Source organism: Anastrepha ludens, chromosome 3, assembly GCF_028408465.1.
Source record: "Anastrepha ludens isolate Willacy chromosome 3, idAnaLude1.1, whole genome shotgun sequence".
NCBI lineage: Eukaryota > Metazoa > Arthropoda > Insecta > Diptera > Tephritidae > Anastrepha > Anastrepha ludens.
The window spans coordinates 90,096,680-90,112,976 of NC_071499.1; the positions used below are offsets into that span (position 1 = coordinate 90,096,680).

Here is a 16,297-nt window from a genome sequence, read left to right on the forward strand (position 1 = left end):
TACTCATCCAACCTTGAAAGGTAAATGCTTTATAATCTTGAAATTCGTGGAGGTTATTATATCTCCTATGAAGCTTGATGTTCACAGAATGCTAAGAACACTAAATCCGGCTCGAATTCACCTTGAATAAAATTAAATCTGCTTGGTGTTTCTGAGCGTTTGTTTGCCATCAGTGCTGTATCTTGTTCTAAATATTTCCCTGATTGGAATTTTATTTAAATGTATTGCAACTCTTTGTTTTACTTGTTGCATCGCGCTCTGACCTTGATCGCCATATATGCAGAATACCGGCATACACATTAGCTGATATATGCCCATACATTAACAAAACTCGGTTGGTATTGATACCGTTAAGAACTTATTACATATACATATTTTGTTTTAAAGTAGAGATTCAGGCACGTGGCGCTTAGTTGATGTTCTATGGATGCACCAATGTGTCACTGCACCTCTTTACATACACTCATATATGCGCAATTGTGATACATGTTCATGCTACAAATATATGCACCTACATACATACATATTCACGCTTTTGGATACATCTCACTAGTTGCTGCGACGCCGTTCGATACGATGCGGTGCAATTCTATTTGGCCAACTTGAGATTCCCAAATGTCAACTATCTATTTGCCATTTAGTTTGATTACGGTTACCTTTATATTTGTTGTTGTGTTGTTAGTATGGTCATTGGTGTTGTGTGCAAAGTAATTATTAATTTTAAATGCTATTGAAGCATTGGAGAATCGTTTCAAAGCCAAACAAACATACATGCACACACACACACGCATAAGTAAATAAATTTATGTATGTATTTACATGCATATGCAACCCAGTACTCATTTACTATGTAGTAAATTAATAATGGCGGCCGCCGTAGCTGAATGGGCTGGTGCGTGAGTACTATTCGGAATTCAGAGAGAACGTAGGTTCGACTCTCGGTGAAACACAAAAGTGAAGAACATTTTTTTACTAATAGCGGTCGCCCCTCGGCAGGCAATGGCAAACCTCCGAGTGTATTTCTGCCATGAGAAAGCTCTTCACAAAAAATATCTGGAGTCGGTCTCTCCATTTGTTGAACAATATCAAGACGCACGCCACAAATAGGAGGAAGAGCTCGGTCAAATACCCAGAAAGGGTGTACGCTCCAATTATATATATATACAATATGTATATAAATTAATAATGGCATACTATCTTGTGCAAAGCGGCCTCAACAAACTTGCCATTAGCTCTGCTTTTGTGATTTAGGACAAGAAAAGACGTCACTGTTGACAGTTTTAATTTCGAAGAAGTACAAAGCTTCGTTTATTTGGGTACAGATAATAATATCAGCCTTGTAACGATAATCCCTCAAACTAACAAATGTTACTTTGGACTAAGTAAACAGTTGAGTAGTAAAGTCATCTTCCGACGAACAAAAACCGAACTTTATAAGTCTCTCACCATTCCCGCAGATGCTTCTACGATTCGGTCCTTGGAGTGTTGGAGAGAAATATTTAAAGGAAGCGTTGAGGTTGGTTGGTTTAAGGTTGGTTTAAGGGTGACCCCGCATCGGAGTGCCACATAGACCGCAAGTTGGGTCCGTTGTGTTGCCCTAGAGCTCATTATGTTACATGATTTCCCCACCTAACCGAGATTTTTATTGAGGTTAATTATTTTAATACGCTTTTAGGCTTTTTGAGATAGTTAAATACGTTTCAGACATTTAGGAATTATAAGCACAATATAGATATTTGAAATACAGATAACCCTGCCTTCTGCGAAAGTTCCAAGAGTAGTACACCCAACTCTGTTTTTATACGTTCATTAGAAAAACGTGTAAACAATCATTTACAAAATATATAATATATGCGACATATAGTAAATTTGGGGATATTTTTCACAACATTAAAAAATCGTGTAAGATGAAAAAACTCGAAATATTTTTCCCATAAAACGGCGCAATAGAAGTAATAACGAAATCTATATTACAAAGTATTTATAAAACAAAAACAATTCATTTTTATTATAATATAAAAAAATTTAAATTAGTGTACAGTGAAAATTCAACCCATAAGTACAAGACATCTAAAAAATCAAAATGAAATTACAAAAGAAACAATAATTTTGAAACTATTAATTGCTCCTTCGTAGCAAACGTGCACGTTTATTACGAATATAAGTTTATATGCCAGATATGTCCAGCCCATTTGCCGTGTTTTATTTAAATTATAAACGGTTTCCGTTGTTTTTTTTTCGTTGGAACAAAGTCTTTTATTAGCGGCTGTTTTTTGCTTTCTCGAGATTTTCAGTCTCGTTTCTCAAAATCATATTTTTTATTTAATAAAAAATTATTTAAAAACAAAATAGGCTTTACTTAATAATGCATTCTTTTAGGAATTAGATACGTTTTGTTTAAAAATAAATTTTTGTTTTGAGATTCATGCAAGAACGAAAAATTCGTGTAAAAATACTTAATAGTGGACCGTGTTATTTCAAAATCGTGTTGAAAACAGAGAAAAGTGTACATATCTATCTATTAGCAACCCTGTGGGATACTGGTAGAACTGCTTTGCTGCTATGCTTGCCACGAATAGCGTTGCAGGGACACTCACCTAGTCCTATCAACTTCATACGCGATATGTGTTCATCCAGTGCTAAGTGGGAGGTGGTTCGAGCGTTTACTGCAAAAATGATGCTACAACTTCAATTCATTGAATGAGAGCGCAAGGCCTAGCAGCAGCAGCTAAAGTTGGAAGTATGGCATGGAGTTGAACAGTTTTTGAACAAGATGACGACAAACCCTGACATTTGAATCAATCACGCCCAACAACATCAGACAGAAGACAAGACGATAGTTCGTAAATACTATCGCTCTCGTAAAATCTTCATACGTCCACAAGAGAGGGCTTTGGACGCTAGTACCGGTTTGTGTCAATAGACATAAACTCGGCGCCACTTTTATGAAATGCCTACAGCGGTTCCAGGGTGGAAACCCTTCGAGGAGGAGGAATGTTATAGTGTTAGTGGGAGCATGCCCCACATACTGCTGGTGCAACGGTGCCCTTTATGATGTTTCTGACATTTTGATTTTAACGCCCCTAAAAAAGGTAGGCAGCCTAAGGGCCTATATTATTCTGTCCATATTATTATTTTGAGAAAAGTGTGCATTTTCAAAAGGGATGCCACAAATGATAACATGGTTTGTTCGATGGATAGTTGTAATATGTATGAAAAGTTCTTGAATATATACTTTAAAATCTCCGCGCTGTCCCCAAGCAAAATCGTAGCTACGGGCCTGGGATACTGACAGAACTGAACAAAGCTTAAAGTGTTTACGGGGTTTCTCTGCATAACCTAGTCTTATGTATGAAAATTAGTACTTGTATAATTTTAGTATTAATATAAATAATGCGGCAGAAGCGACGTTTGAACCATTATTGTAGTATAAACTATACCCAGTAGCTTTTTGAAAACTAACCGCAATGATGTGGCGGACAACAACAAATATACTAAGAAACGAGAAAAAGGCAACGGAACAACAAGAAATATCGCTGAAACAATGATAAGGTGAACAAAGTTGAGCAACTTTATTGTAGTTTTAGTTTTTCTTTTGTCCCACCGCATATTTTATTGGTTTTTTTCTAAATACAAGCATAATACTCGTGCTTAGTTGGTCACAACCATCAATTCTTTATTTAACATAAAGCAAAAATGCTGTATCCGTGTAAATTCGCGAAATATGCTCACAGCGCGCGTCTCTTTAATGCCATGATAAATATTTTTTATATGGAATTATTTTTGGTTGCTTGGCTGACTGACTGACTGGCAGCATGCCTGCCTTGGGTCCCCATTTGCCACCACCGCATGTCGCTCCAAATGGCCAAAGAAGAAAAAGCAGAAGACACTTTTTGAGTCGTGGTGTCCGACTCAAGTCTTACCAAGTATCGATCGCATCATAATAGAATATGTATACATTTTTTTAACGCTGCGCTTTGCCAATGCCTTACTGTGTCACTAAGCGGCATCTTCTAAATTCTCTGGTAACCTAAAGTGGCAGCGCACAGATTTCATATGCCAGGTCAGCCGCAAACGTTAGCAGATTTAAATTTCGGTATTTTTGGTATTTATAGTTGATTTTGTTTGCCTTCTTCTCAATTGCTGAGCAAACTGTTTTCCTCTACAATTTTTATTTGACTGCATTTTGCGCGATGTGATACACCCTGCGCCCCCGCTTTTCCAGTAGGTCGCACGCTTTTAAGAAAAAGGAGCGCTGGGCTCGCGTGTAGTTGACAGAAAATGTTGTAACACAACGTGCTGAAGAATTGTCGGCGGCAGCGGCATGTAACCTTCAAAGTCGTGCTTAGGTGCGGCAGCAACGACACGTTCAAACGACCGCAACCACAACAACACAAACAACGATCGTCAGGGCAACAGCAATAATAAATATATACCAGCATATCTCTTATGTACATATATATGCACATATTTACATACATACTTTCATATTAACGTCAACAATCCATCGTCGACTTCAGCTTCGCCGTCAGCATTTCGGTGGTGCGCCAACTTTGCTACCTTCATTCATCACTCTTTTGTGTTCACTGTGCGGCAAGCGCCACCGCAACATATGCTTCCCGTGAATAGTTGCAAGCTCACTCACTGACACACTCACCCAATTTGGTTCACCAATTTGATGTTTTGGCTGACAGGCAGGTACGAGTACCAACGGCAGCAGCAGATATCGTCAGCGACAGTAAAGATGATAACGACACCCTTTTTTCACATCCATACACCTGTGTTCAAAAAAATAGTAGTCCGAATTACCAGGTTTCAATTACTTTCGTATTTAACTCTTTTTTTTATGTTTTTATGAATTTTACATACAACAAAAACTTTATAACTCAAAGTTACAAAATATGTACAAATTCTCAAAATTTTAACAAGTTTAAAAATAGTAATCAAAATTTTCAACTTTTTAATCAGAATCTTAAGAAAATTTCAAGGTAATAGCCTACTCAATTAAGTTTGAAGTCGCTCAAAAAATCGCATATATTTTTCACAATTGTTTTTGCATGCGATGTTAGCAATGTTTGTTCTTTCCTTTTTTTCTTTTAGATGACAAAAAATGCTCATCATCACCGCGAAAAAATGTCAGAACTCAACGAAAAAATTTAGCCACTTGAAACTTGCACTTTGTTATTTAATGTTAACTGGGCTATAAAACTGTACACCGAAAATTCTGAATAAAAAGTTGGATATTTTGGTGTGTTTTTGTAATTTGTTAATTTTTGTAATTTTGGAGCTTTGAGTTTTATGGTTTTAGTTTTAGAATCCCCAATACTTTATAAAACCATAGAAAAAAAAATTAAATATTGTAAAAAAAAAGTTAAAAGTTAATACTTCGGCGCGCTACTATTATTTTGAACACAGGTGTAGATTACTAGGCATGTTTTGCTTTAAGCATTACAGTGATGCTCATATGCGCAAGTATGTTTGCATATAGACCTTGTAGAATCGCAAATAGTAAATGCGTTGCGTTTTGAAATTTGAGCATTTGTATATACGAGTATGTGGGTTATACATATAATAAAATACTTAATTATTATACCCACATCACTGCGAATGTTCCAAATTTTAAACATTTCAAAATAATACAATAAAGTTGTACGTATGTACTCACATGTCTGCTAGTTCTCACACCGAATTCGTTAAAGTTGTATTAGTTATTCAGTTAATTCGATCAACTTTTTTAATTAGCTAAAATGAAAATAAATTTTTGAAATCAGCTGATTGTTTATTTACAGTAGGAATAATTGTGACTGGTTGTTGTTGTTTCAGTTAGGACTGACAAATATCTGAAATCTTTGAATATTTGACAATCACCGCAGTACATTTATCGAAAGTTTTACAAAAACATATATCGAATATCATTCGGATTCCAGAGAGAGTGTACTTTCGAATCTCGGTGAAACACCAAAATTAAGAAAAGTGTTTTCTAATAGCGATCGCCCCTCGGCAGACAATAGCAAACCTCCGAGTGTATTTCTCATCATAAAAAATATCTGCCGTTCGGAGTCGGCTTAAAACTTTAGGTCCCTCCATTTGTGGAACAACATCAAGACGCACACCACAAATAGGAAGAGCAGCTCGGCCAAACACCTATCAGAAGTGTACATGCCAATTATTTATTTATTAGTACATGCCTTAACGACAATGACATTCACAACAGCGGACGAAATTGAGAACAACAATAACGAAGTTTTTACATTGGCGCAGCAATGCAAGCCGGCCGGGTACGTACCCCAGCATTTTTATATAAATTAAATCAAATTAAGTCAAATTAAGCCAAAATGTAATAGTTAGTGTTTCCGCGGATTGTACTTGCTTTATCATATTAAATTAACTTTTACCCAAAATACTGATGTAGATAAAAAATGTGTATACTTTTTCCTTACACTAAAAAATATTGAGTTACATTTAATATGATTACAACACGGCACAGGATATGAAGCCCGTTCGGTCTTCTTGTTAGTATTACAAATTTTGTGACTTTCCCAAAAAATCTCTTTCTAGCCTACGTTAAATATGAAAAGAGATATTAAAAACGATATTTGATTCTTCTATTTGCGGCATGAGTGCATATGAGCAATATGTAGAACAAAACCCGGTTTGGGTGGAAGAAGTTCGTCTGTCTGATTAAACGCCAGCACTTGATCCAACATTTCTTGTTTGCTCATATTTGTAGTTTTTGGATGGTTCAAGACATCGAATAGACATTCATAGGTATTTTCATAATTGAGAATACAGACATTCCTAGTCGTTTTTCTGGGAAACAAATCAGCTACTTGTTGCAACCATTCATTGGTAGTAGCTTTAAAGCCAACGCGCAATTCTATTTGTTAAGGCAGATTCTAGTGACGTTTGCGAAGCGACAGAGAAACCTTTCCCTTTCACTGCCTTCCAGGGCTTAAACACATGGGCACACAATATTTCACAATTTATTTAATTTTATGCATGCATTAATATAAACATTAATTATACAGCTCACCGAATGGCCCTGAACTCGTATAATCGATTGAAAATTACAAAAAAAAAATAAGCGATAACCGAAAAAGAAAAAAAAAACAAATTGAATTTATTTATTACAAATTGGAAGTTCTCATACTTTTAACAATTTCATGCAGACATTTAACAACAATAACCAGGGTGGAGTTCACAAACTGCATATAAAGTACCTATGTACATAGCTGCGAATTGGCAATGGAAGGCAAAACCAGTGGGAATTGGTAAAAAAAAATAACTTACCATATTCATGAACTCATATGGGATGTACCGTTATTTTTGATGAGATGCTGACTTGCCAAAATTGCTATTGTTGGTTAAGTGCAGCAACATTGTAATAAATACAAGGCAATAGGATTGCAATGGCACAAGATATCACATACGTATGTGTCTATAAGTAGGTATTATTCCAATTTACGTGAACTATGTAAAGTGTTTTTTTCTCATTTGCTTTTAAAGGGAGCATATGAGTAGACGAAAATATGCATATTCATGAGGTTAGCAACATTTTTGCATAACCAAAAGCTGCAAAAATTTGGGCGGTGCTGTGAAAAATATTTACATATATTTTTGCGCATTTGTTAATTTACTCACTTCGACATGTGAGCATATTCATATAAACGTACATAAATGTGCTGGAAAACATAATATTATATTGATTGACAGTTGACACTTTGACAAATTAATTTTTTGTTTTGTTTAATTCATTTGCAACAGTAACAAATAATTAATAATTAATACGCTTATATATTTATATTAAAGTTCTAGCTACTGGCCTTCGGTTCCATCAATTTTCAATTAAAAACAAATTGCATTCTAGCTGCATAAGTTGTGTTGGAGCTTAAGAAATTCATCTGGTAATTTTTTATTTAAATACATTCGGAGACGTATCATCGCCAATATAATATCATAATTAGCGTATTTTATTTTCTGTGTAAACGTGAAATGAAAAGTTTTTTTCCTGTTCCTCCTGTGAGGATCGTGGCAAGCGTGTAAATGCGAGTGTAGTTGCGTGTCTACAAAACTTTGTATACCCCAACATTTTCTAAAAACGTTTTTTAAAAATTGAAGAGTTTGATGAAAATTTGAGATATTTTTTTAACTGCAAAAAGTGTTGAACTAGGCTTTATATGGTTATTGTAGTAGAATGAACTCTACTTATATAAAAGTCAATATCAAGTCGAATCCTTGTTCTTCTTGTGTTTGCGACTCCTTTTTTAAATTGTTAAATGAAACTGCCTTTTTAATTTTTTAATTTACATTTTATTATAGCTTTTTATTCATTACGTAAATTGAATTAAAGTTATTTTTTCGGTATTTATTTGAAAAACTGTCATAGCTGTTATGATATTTTCAAAAACAGTTTTTCAGGTTTTTATAATTACAAAATCACTATCAAAACCTACTTTTTTCCGAACACTTTTTCAGGTTATGTTGTAGTTTTGACGTGAGGAAAGTTGTTTGTAGGTATGTACGTACATATGTTGTTAGTAGTTTGTTACGGGGGTTTCAACTAATATATTAACTTGAACAATTACGAGAAAACAATTCTACTAGAAAAATGTAGTAAATATTCTAAAAGAGAACACTGGACTACTTTGTCTGGGAACCACTGTATGCATCTCCATATGTATAATTAATATTTATGATTAATATTTTGTTATCAAAGAAAAATAGCTTTTTTCAAGTATTTTCATTTCAATTACCTTTAAACAATAGTTTTAAACAAATGTAGCTTATGAACAAACGTTTTTTTTAAACGATTGGAAAAAGATAGATTGTATAATTGAATGTTATAGGTAAAGTCATCTCCCACTATTTGTAAAAGCTGTCTTTTTGCAATGTTCAATATATCACAGCATGAAATATTTGTAGGGGAACTAACATGTTCTTCAGGTTCCTCGAAGTCCTCTAAATAAACCTCATCGATGGTGGATTTTGCCCATCGCGAAGTGACCGTCTCAGCACTATCAACAAATTCCTATAAATATTAATTATTTTCAAAATAGGATTTAATTTACAAAAAATCGTTATCTTACCTTACCTCATCACAAAATGTTTGCTCCAAATTAAGCAAAATAATTATTTGCGACGCATTTTCTTTAAATTTACTCTAGCTTCCAAACAAATGTCATTTGAAATTTCAATAGCACACTTGCAAAAGTTTATGGCTACAGTGAAAACGGAACATTTTTCTTATTATGCGATTATCGTTTGTGAAAACCCAAATGAAAACTTTTTCTTCACTTCACGAGAACGAGAATTGACCCCCAGCTCAGTATTCTGTAGTAGTCATAATATACATATATGCACATATAATTATATATGGATGCATGTTTCACAACATTAGGTCTGTTCATGAAGCAAATAGTTTGTAACAATTGTTACAAATTATCACGCTTTGCTGTTCATGTACCAAAAACTTGCAAAGTAGGGGAAAATGAGAGAGCGAAATAACATTTCATTTTGAGTGGAAGTTGCAAGTTTTTACGGGAATAATTTTTATTTATAAGAATTTTCAAGTGAGAATAACAGCGATCGCAAAGTAAAAATAAACACGAATTACAATTTTCAAATTGCAATTGCTAATGGAATGCTCTTCAGCGTTGATGAAAGGATATTATGGGATTCCGAAGGTTGTTGTTTTGCATTTTACTTGCGTTTTTTAATTTAATACGAGGTAGCTCAAGTGAACAAATATTTAATTTTTGTAATTTTTGCTGCCAACAATTTAATCAGCTGTTCGTAAAACTTGCAAATTGTTACTTGTTTTGCGTTCATTCGGCGATTTTCTTAAGTTTAGGCTCAAATCGGAACCTCAACTCAGATTGGCTTCCAATTTAATATTTGGTAGTTTTTTGGGGTTTTTACATATGTAGAGGGTGTCCCAAGATATATTAATAATTTTAATAATAACGACCACCCTAATATATACATTATATATTTGTCAATGTATATATTTCAAAAGTTGCACTTACATGTTATTTTAAAATATTGTAAAACATGTAAAAATTTAAATTCCTTCAGGTTTCACTATACACAAAATACGGCTCTTAACAATTATATGAGGAAAATGGCATAATTTAAATGTCCACTGTGTGCAGGCCTACAGGTAAAATCCGCCAAACGATTCATGAATGCCTAATTGTTGAGAACGTCGAGATATTCATGTTGAAGATCGTTCAGCAACACTTTGCGCTACAGCAGCAATATTCTCAATAGAACGTCCAGTTTTTGAGCTTCCAATCCTTTTCCTATCCACGACAGAACCATTTTCTTGAATTTTTTTCACCAACCTTTGAAATATCGACTCATTTGGATGATTATTTCCACCAAAAAAAATCACGAATTTCGCGATATGTTGTTCTTAAATATCGACTATTTTCATAATAAATTGCAATAATTATAACGCGTTGTTCTACCGTGCAAAATTGTACATCTGTCTACTTGACAAATATGACATAAAAAAGTACCGTTAAGAAATTATTCACTACTGACATCTCGACCCTTTTGAGAGACCCTTTATAATTGGCGGGTACATCCTTTGTTGTGTGTTGGGCCGAATTCCTCCTCCATGTAATCGTGTGTGTCTTGATGCTCATTCACAAATAGAGGAACCTACACTTCTGCACGGCAGAAAGGTTTTCTTATGAGGAGTTCTTAGAGGTCACAGCGGGCTTTAAAGTGGTACTTACTCACAAACCCACAAACTTACAGCCTGAGCACTTTTAGTTAGGGTATTTTGTTGGAACTTGGGAGCAAAAGATCGAGTGGTAGAGAAATTTCGTCGTGGTACAACAGCATTATTTACGCGAGTTTATTGAGGGAGCGGTGATACTAGGTACCTAATTCATACAATAATATCTGTCAAGAAGAAAAAATCTATAGCTCAAAGAGCGTGAAAAGTTTATAATACGCTAAATCTAATGTTTGTTTTCCTGTAACCAAAGCATCTCCACGAGATTGTTTTCTCATCTCTCTCATCAATGTTTAACAGTGCTCGGAACATCCCGTGGGGAGTGGGGCTCGACCCCTAATGAGGCTAGGAAATTTCCAAAACTTGTTTTCTAAAATCATGTGCCTTTCGTAATGTAATATAGTTATTTATAATTATATTTCTAATAAATAAATAAAAGAATAAATTTATATAAACAATTTTGCATGTCGTACACGGTTTTTACAATTAACATGCAATATATTTTTTAAATATATATTTATACATACATAAATATGTAAATACCTCCATACGCTTTTTCGGTTAAATCTATTAGTTTATATCAAAAGTGTTTACAATAAATAATTAATTAAAAGATGATGACACCATTTGCAGCCACAACCCGGTGCAGTTTTGTTAGTTTTTCATTTATTATTATTATTTTTTAGCTGTAGCGTTTTGTCAAACAAGTCAACAAGTCAACTTAGAAGGTACACATATGCATATGCACATTCATACATACGTACGAATTCAAATAACCACTCCTCACTGCACCGATATTTAAATTGGTGGCAATCGTGAGCGTTTTAAATGTCAAGATGATGCCTTGCACATGAGATCATTTAAGGCAACACATCGCCAAATCACGACATCCCCTGCAGGGAAAACTTGAACTAGTGAAACACATTTCTGGATCAAGACTAGTACGATTTCGGCAATTGCAAACCACTTCGAGTTTCTTAGAATTTAATAAATGTACGCTTATTGGCACTTTTCAATTTTAATAGTTAGTTAATAAATTGAGATTCATGCAATCCTGTTTGTATTATGGACCATCTCACGTTTAAAACTTGAAATGCTTTATGTAAGAAACTATTTTTGTTTTTTTAATGTGGTTTTTTTATTTGAAAGTATATTATGCAACACTATGTCATTCAAATGATTTCCCCGGCTGGCCTTGCCCGATAAACCCAGTTGTTCAGCACATCAAAGTTGGGCGTGAAATGCTCATCTCCTCGGCTGTGTGCACTGTACAAGTCGAGGACGTATTGTTGTATCCAACAGAGATCCAGTTTTATGAATTTGTATTTACAGTTAAACAAGGTTTCGACTTGAGGCTTAAGGCTCCTACTTAAGGCTTAAGGATTAAGACAAAGAGAATTCGCAATGTTGAAGTAACAAAAGATTCCCTGAATGTAGGCGGTCGTACTAATTCTCATTAGGTAATTTTTGGCAGTTGTTTTCCAGTGCTACCAAATATGATTTTTATGCCAGTTGGTTCTAACCCATGGCGAATCAAAGACGCCTACAATACGTTTATAGTTATGGCTATTGCGGCCTTTAGCTAGAAATTTTGAATATTTTCCAATACTTTTCAAGCGTAAATCGACTAATTTCGTAAACTGTGTTAACCTTAAGTGTATGGCTGAGCATCTCCTTCGATTTGTGGTGCCCTCTTCGATAGTATTCCTCAAAGGGGAGGCCTCTGAAATGTAGATGATTTTTAAGACAATTATCATGCCAATAAATTCAATCTGAGTTCGACTAATCGAAGGATAGTCACGCTCATGTTGCCCACTTGGCTACAGTTTGTAATCATTTAAGAAGAGTGTACAAATTTTTTGTCTATCCGGAGAATAGAAAATTGGACTTGCTGAATGGTACGCCAGACCTAATCTGTCTAAATTAGTACAAGTTCCGCTCTATAAAAAAAAATAGAAAAACAAAAAAATTCAACGGACAATTTATTTTTACTAACGCCTTTTAGAATTCATCAGTTACCTATTTGGAAAAGAGGGGGAACTCGACCTATTCATCAGCTAAATCCATTAAGAGCGCAACAGTTCGGCACTAGTATATTTCCCTGCGGGGAATAGAAAACGGTGTAACTGCAGCGCAATACCAGCAAATATTGGTTAGCAATGGATGCCCGATGCATCGATGAATATTTGCCTAACCATTTATACTGAATGTTTGGGTGCATCATTAGCATTAGTAGCATCACTTCGTTGCTGCTGTGGTGTGACTAGGGAGGGTGAAGATGCTGCTGTTGTGGCAACAATTTAATGGTTACATCGCCAGTTAGTTGCATTAAGTTTGGCTTAAAAATGTCTATTTTTTGGGATTGTGGCACTTGACGGTCGTAGCGTTGCCTGACAATTGCTGTTATTGTTGTAGTTGTTGTTTAAGTTCTTTGACATTGCAGTTGGATAACAAAAAAGTGCAAAGCGCAAAAAGAATGCTAACGATTAGTCTGATTAGTAATTAATATACCATTACAGGTTATATGGTCAAACAACAAATAAACAAGCAAGTGTGCTTGATAGATACTATACTTTTAAATTTAATTGCTTAATTTTATTTTATCGTGTGTATATCTAAATTGAATAAAATATTTTTGTTTTACAAGCATTAATATATTATATATATACTAATGCTTGGAACCAGGAATACAGCTGAGCTACAGAGGTGCATATGTAGAATACCATATTTACCTACGAAAAATTATTAGCCAGAGACTGCTCCAATAAATATAGCTACGCCGTTCTTTCCCAAAACTTCTTTCATTCTTGGCTGAAGAGTTGTTATTTAATCAGTTAAGAAAGCGTTTTCCGCTAAATTTCTTTTGTGAGCTATATCTTACGAAGTATACACTGCATTACGCAATTATTATATGTAATTATTGTTATCATTGTGAGGCAATTTATTCCTTAATGGATTAAGGGTATTTCTCTGAGCCCAACTTCTTCAACAAATTTTAGTATTTGTAAATTGCTTTTCTGCACAGCTTTTGGTGCAGAATTTATTCCTCTCGAAGGTACTTTAACCTTGCTTGTAGCTTGTGCCTTACTATTTTTGGCACAGTTGCCTTCAGATGGGCTGATTTTTGCAGCGCTTTGTCTTCTCAGCTCTGGAGTACATTTGGCGCGGCACACCAACACCAACATCTCCTTCTTCACCTCCTCTGGCGTCAAGCCTTCTTTGAGATAGCGTAGATATCATTTGCTGCTTGCGGTAGTCAAAGTAGTAATTTTTTGGCCTCATTGAAGCTGTGAGTTTGGATGGAAGCCAGTTCAGCAATAGTGATAGGATTAAGAATAGCCTCCTTGGATGTTGAAGCATCCTTGGAACCCAGCCGTCTTGCAATTTTTTTGCCCTTCGACAGTCTTGCTGCTCTCCATTTGGGAGATAGTACCTGGTGATGTAGCACCATTAGATCGGTTTGCGGACCTGGCTACTTTATTACTTTTTTCCATATTAAATCCCAAGAGTGTGGGGGAAATCGGGTCCGCCGTGCTATATGTCCTAGTAGCACGGAAAGCCCACAATCACTCACAGAGGTGGGCAGATATCACTGTGGCGCAACCTTAAAATACAGCCTGTTACCCCCGACTGCCCGGATTGGGGGAGCGGCATATTTAGTGACATTCCAATCTATTCACGTACCATATTAGTCTAACATCTCCAGAATGACCTCTCTCTCTCTCTCTCTCTCTCTCTCTCTCTCTCTAATAGAATACTTAAGCAAACCGATGGTACAGCCCAGCCTTTCATAGATGTACACAAGCCCATACACCAATCACAAATATTTAGGTACCAACGGCGTACTATACAGCGATTTAAAGGTGTAATTATGTTTCGGCCGCTGTAGCCGAATGAGTTGGTGCCTGACTACCATTCGGTGGCGTCCAGGTTCGAAACCTTGGGCATGAAACACAAAATTATAGAAAAAGTTTTTTCTAATAACGGTTGTCCCTCGGCAGTCAATGGCAAACCTCCGACTGTATTTGTGCCATAAAAAAACTCCTCATAAACACACATTTGCCGTTCGGTGGCGGCATAAAACTAACTGTAGGGCCCTCCATTTGTGAAAAAGCAAAGTATTTATGTATATACATTATGCTTATTACTATGTTTCAAAAAAGCTCCTTGAGGATTTTGTAATTGATGATGCCAGCCGTGTGTTATAGAGTTCCAAAATAGAGGTTAAAAAGGCAATTATTACATGAATCGTCGAAAGTGTCGATAAAATCATGAAAATCGGGGAGTCGGGCGGGGACTGTACATAAAAACAGAAGATTATCAAAAAAATGTGTTTGTATCTAAATCGGCTATGTTAATTTAATCGTCGAAATACAGAGAAAATATGGTGATAACTTTTTATTTCACACAATACCGTCTTAATCAAAAAATTAACTGGATATATGCAGAAATTTAAAAATACAAGTTTATTTCTCCAAAGTTATATTATCGTCTTCAAAGTTTGATCCAGCTCTCGAAAAATTTCTGGAACTCTATTTTCTTTTTGGATGGCATTCGTTTCGTTCTTGGTCAAAAATTCACGAATACTGATGACACTGTTCGACGATGCATTATCATGGTGCAGAATCCACGAGTTATTTTCCCACAATTCCTTTCTTTTTTGGTGAATTGCTTCACGTAAACGTCTCATAACGTCGAAATAATAGTCCTTATTAACTGTCTGACCTTCTGTCGAAAATTCGCGGTGTGCAATGCAGTGAAAGCCAAGTCTTTGGCGATATTAACGCGGTCTCTTTTTTGAATGAAATTCAGGCTCTTTGGAACCATCTTTACAGCAACACGGAGCCAACTCAAATCATTAACTACAATGTTCTGAACGGATCCATAAGCAATTTTCACGTTCTCTGCCAGTTCTCTGATGGTCAATGATCAACTTTTCTTTCACTTTGCTACTACTTCAACCCTCTCCTCAAGCTATTTAGCTTACATAAAGCTGAAATTAGTTCACTTCACTTTCTCCATAATAACTGCCTACCCTCCATTACTCAATCCCTATGGCAAACTTAAAGATCTTAAGTGCTCTGGACTAAACGAAAAACTCTAATTCGCAATAAGATCTATTTGCAATTGAAAAATTTGTTTTACCTTGTCTTTCCATTAGCGAATTCAATATTCTCTTGAATCAGGACATTTACCTTTAACTTATAAATTATACTTAAAATCCATTCTATTTGTATGTACGCATTATTTTTACACTATTTCAGCATAAATATGAAACGTTGATGAATGGCAAAATGCCAATCGAATCACATTTACATAAACACCTGGCAGAACATCTCAACTCCGAAATTGCGCTAGGTACCATAAACAATCTCGAGGTAGCTATGAAATGGATGCGCTCAACATATTTTTATGTACGATCAATGCAAAATCCCGAGCACTATGGCCTAGAAGGAAATATGGATAAGGACATTATTGAACATAAATTGGAAAGTGCGTTGGAATGCAATAAAAGTGATATTATTATAAACTGGAATCATGTTTATATGCGTG

At 35.3% G+C, this 16,297-nt stretch overlaps 1 protein-coding gene across 1 annotated transcript in view; it reads left to right on the plus strand.

The window, feature by feature from the left end:
* The window catches only part of LOC128858435 (probable ATP-dependent DNA helicase HFM1), a 50,690-nt gene that overhangs the window by 23,768 nt on the left and 10,625 nt on the right, over positions 1-16,297 (plus strand). Inside the window, exon 7 of the mRNA XM_054094707.1 lies at positions 16,009-16,237. Within this exon, the coding sequence (XP_053950682.1) occupies positions 16,009-16,237 (229 nt within the window). The remainder of the gene's footprint in view (positions 1-16,008; positions 16,238-16,297) is intronic.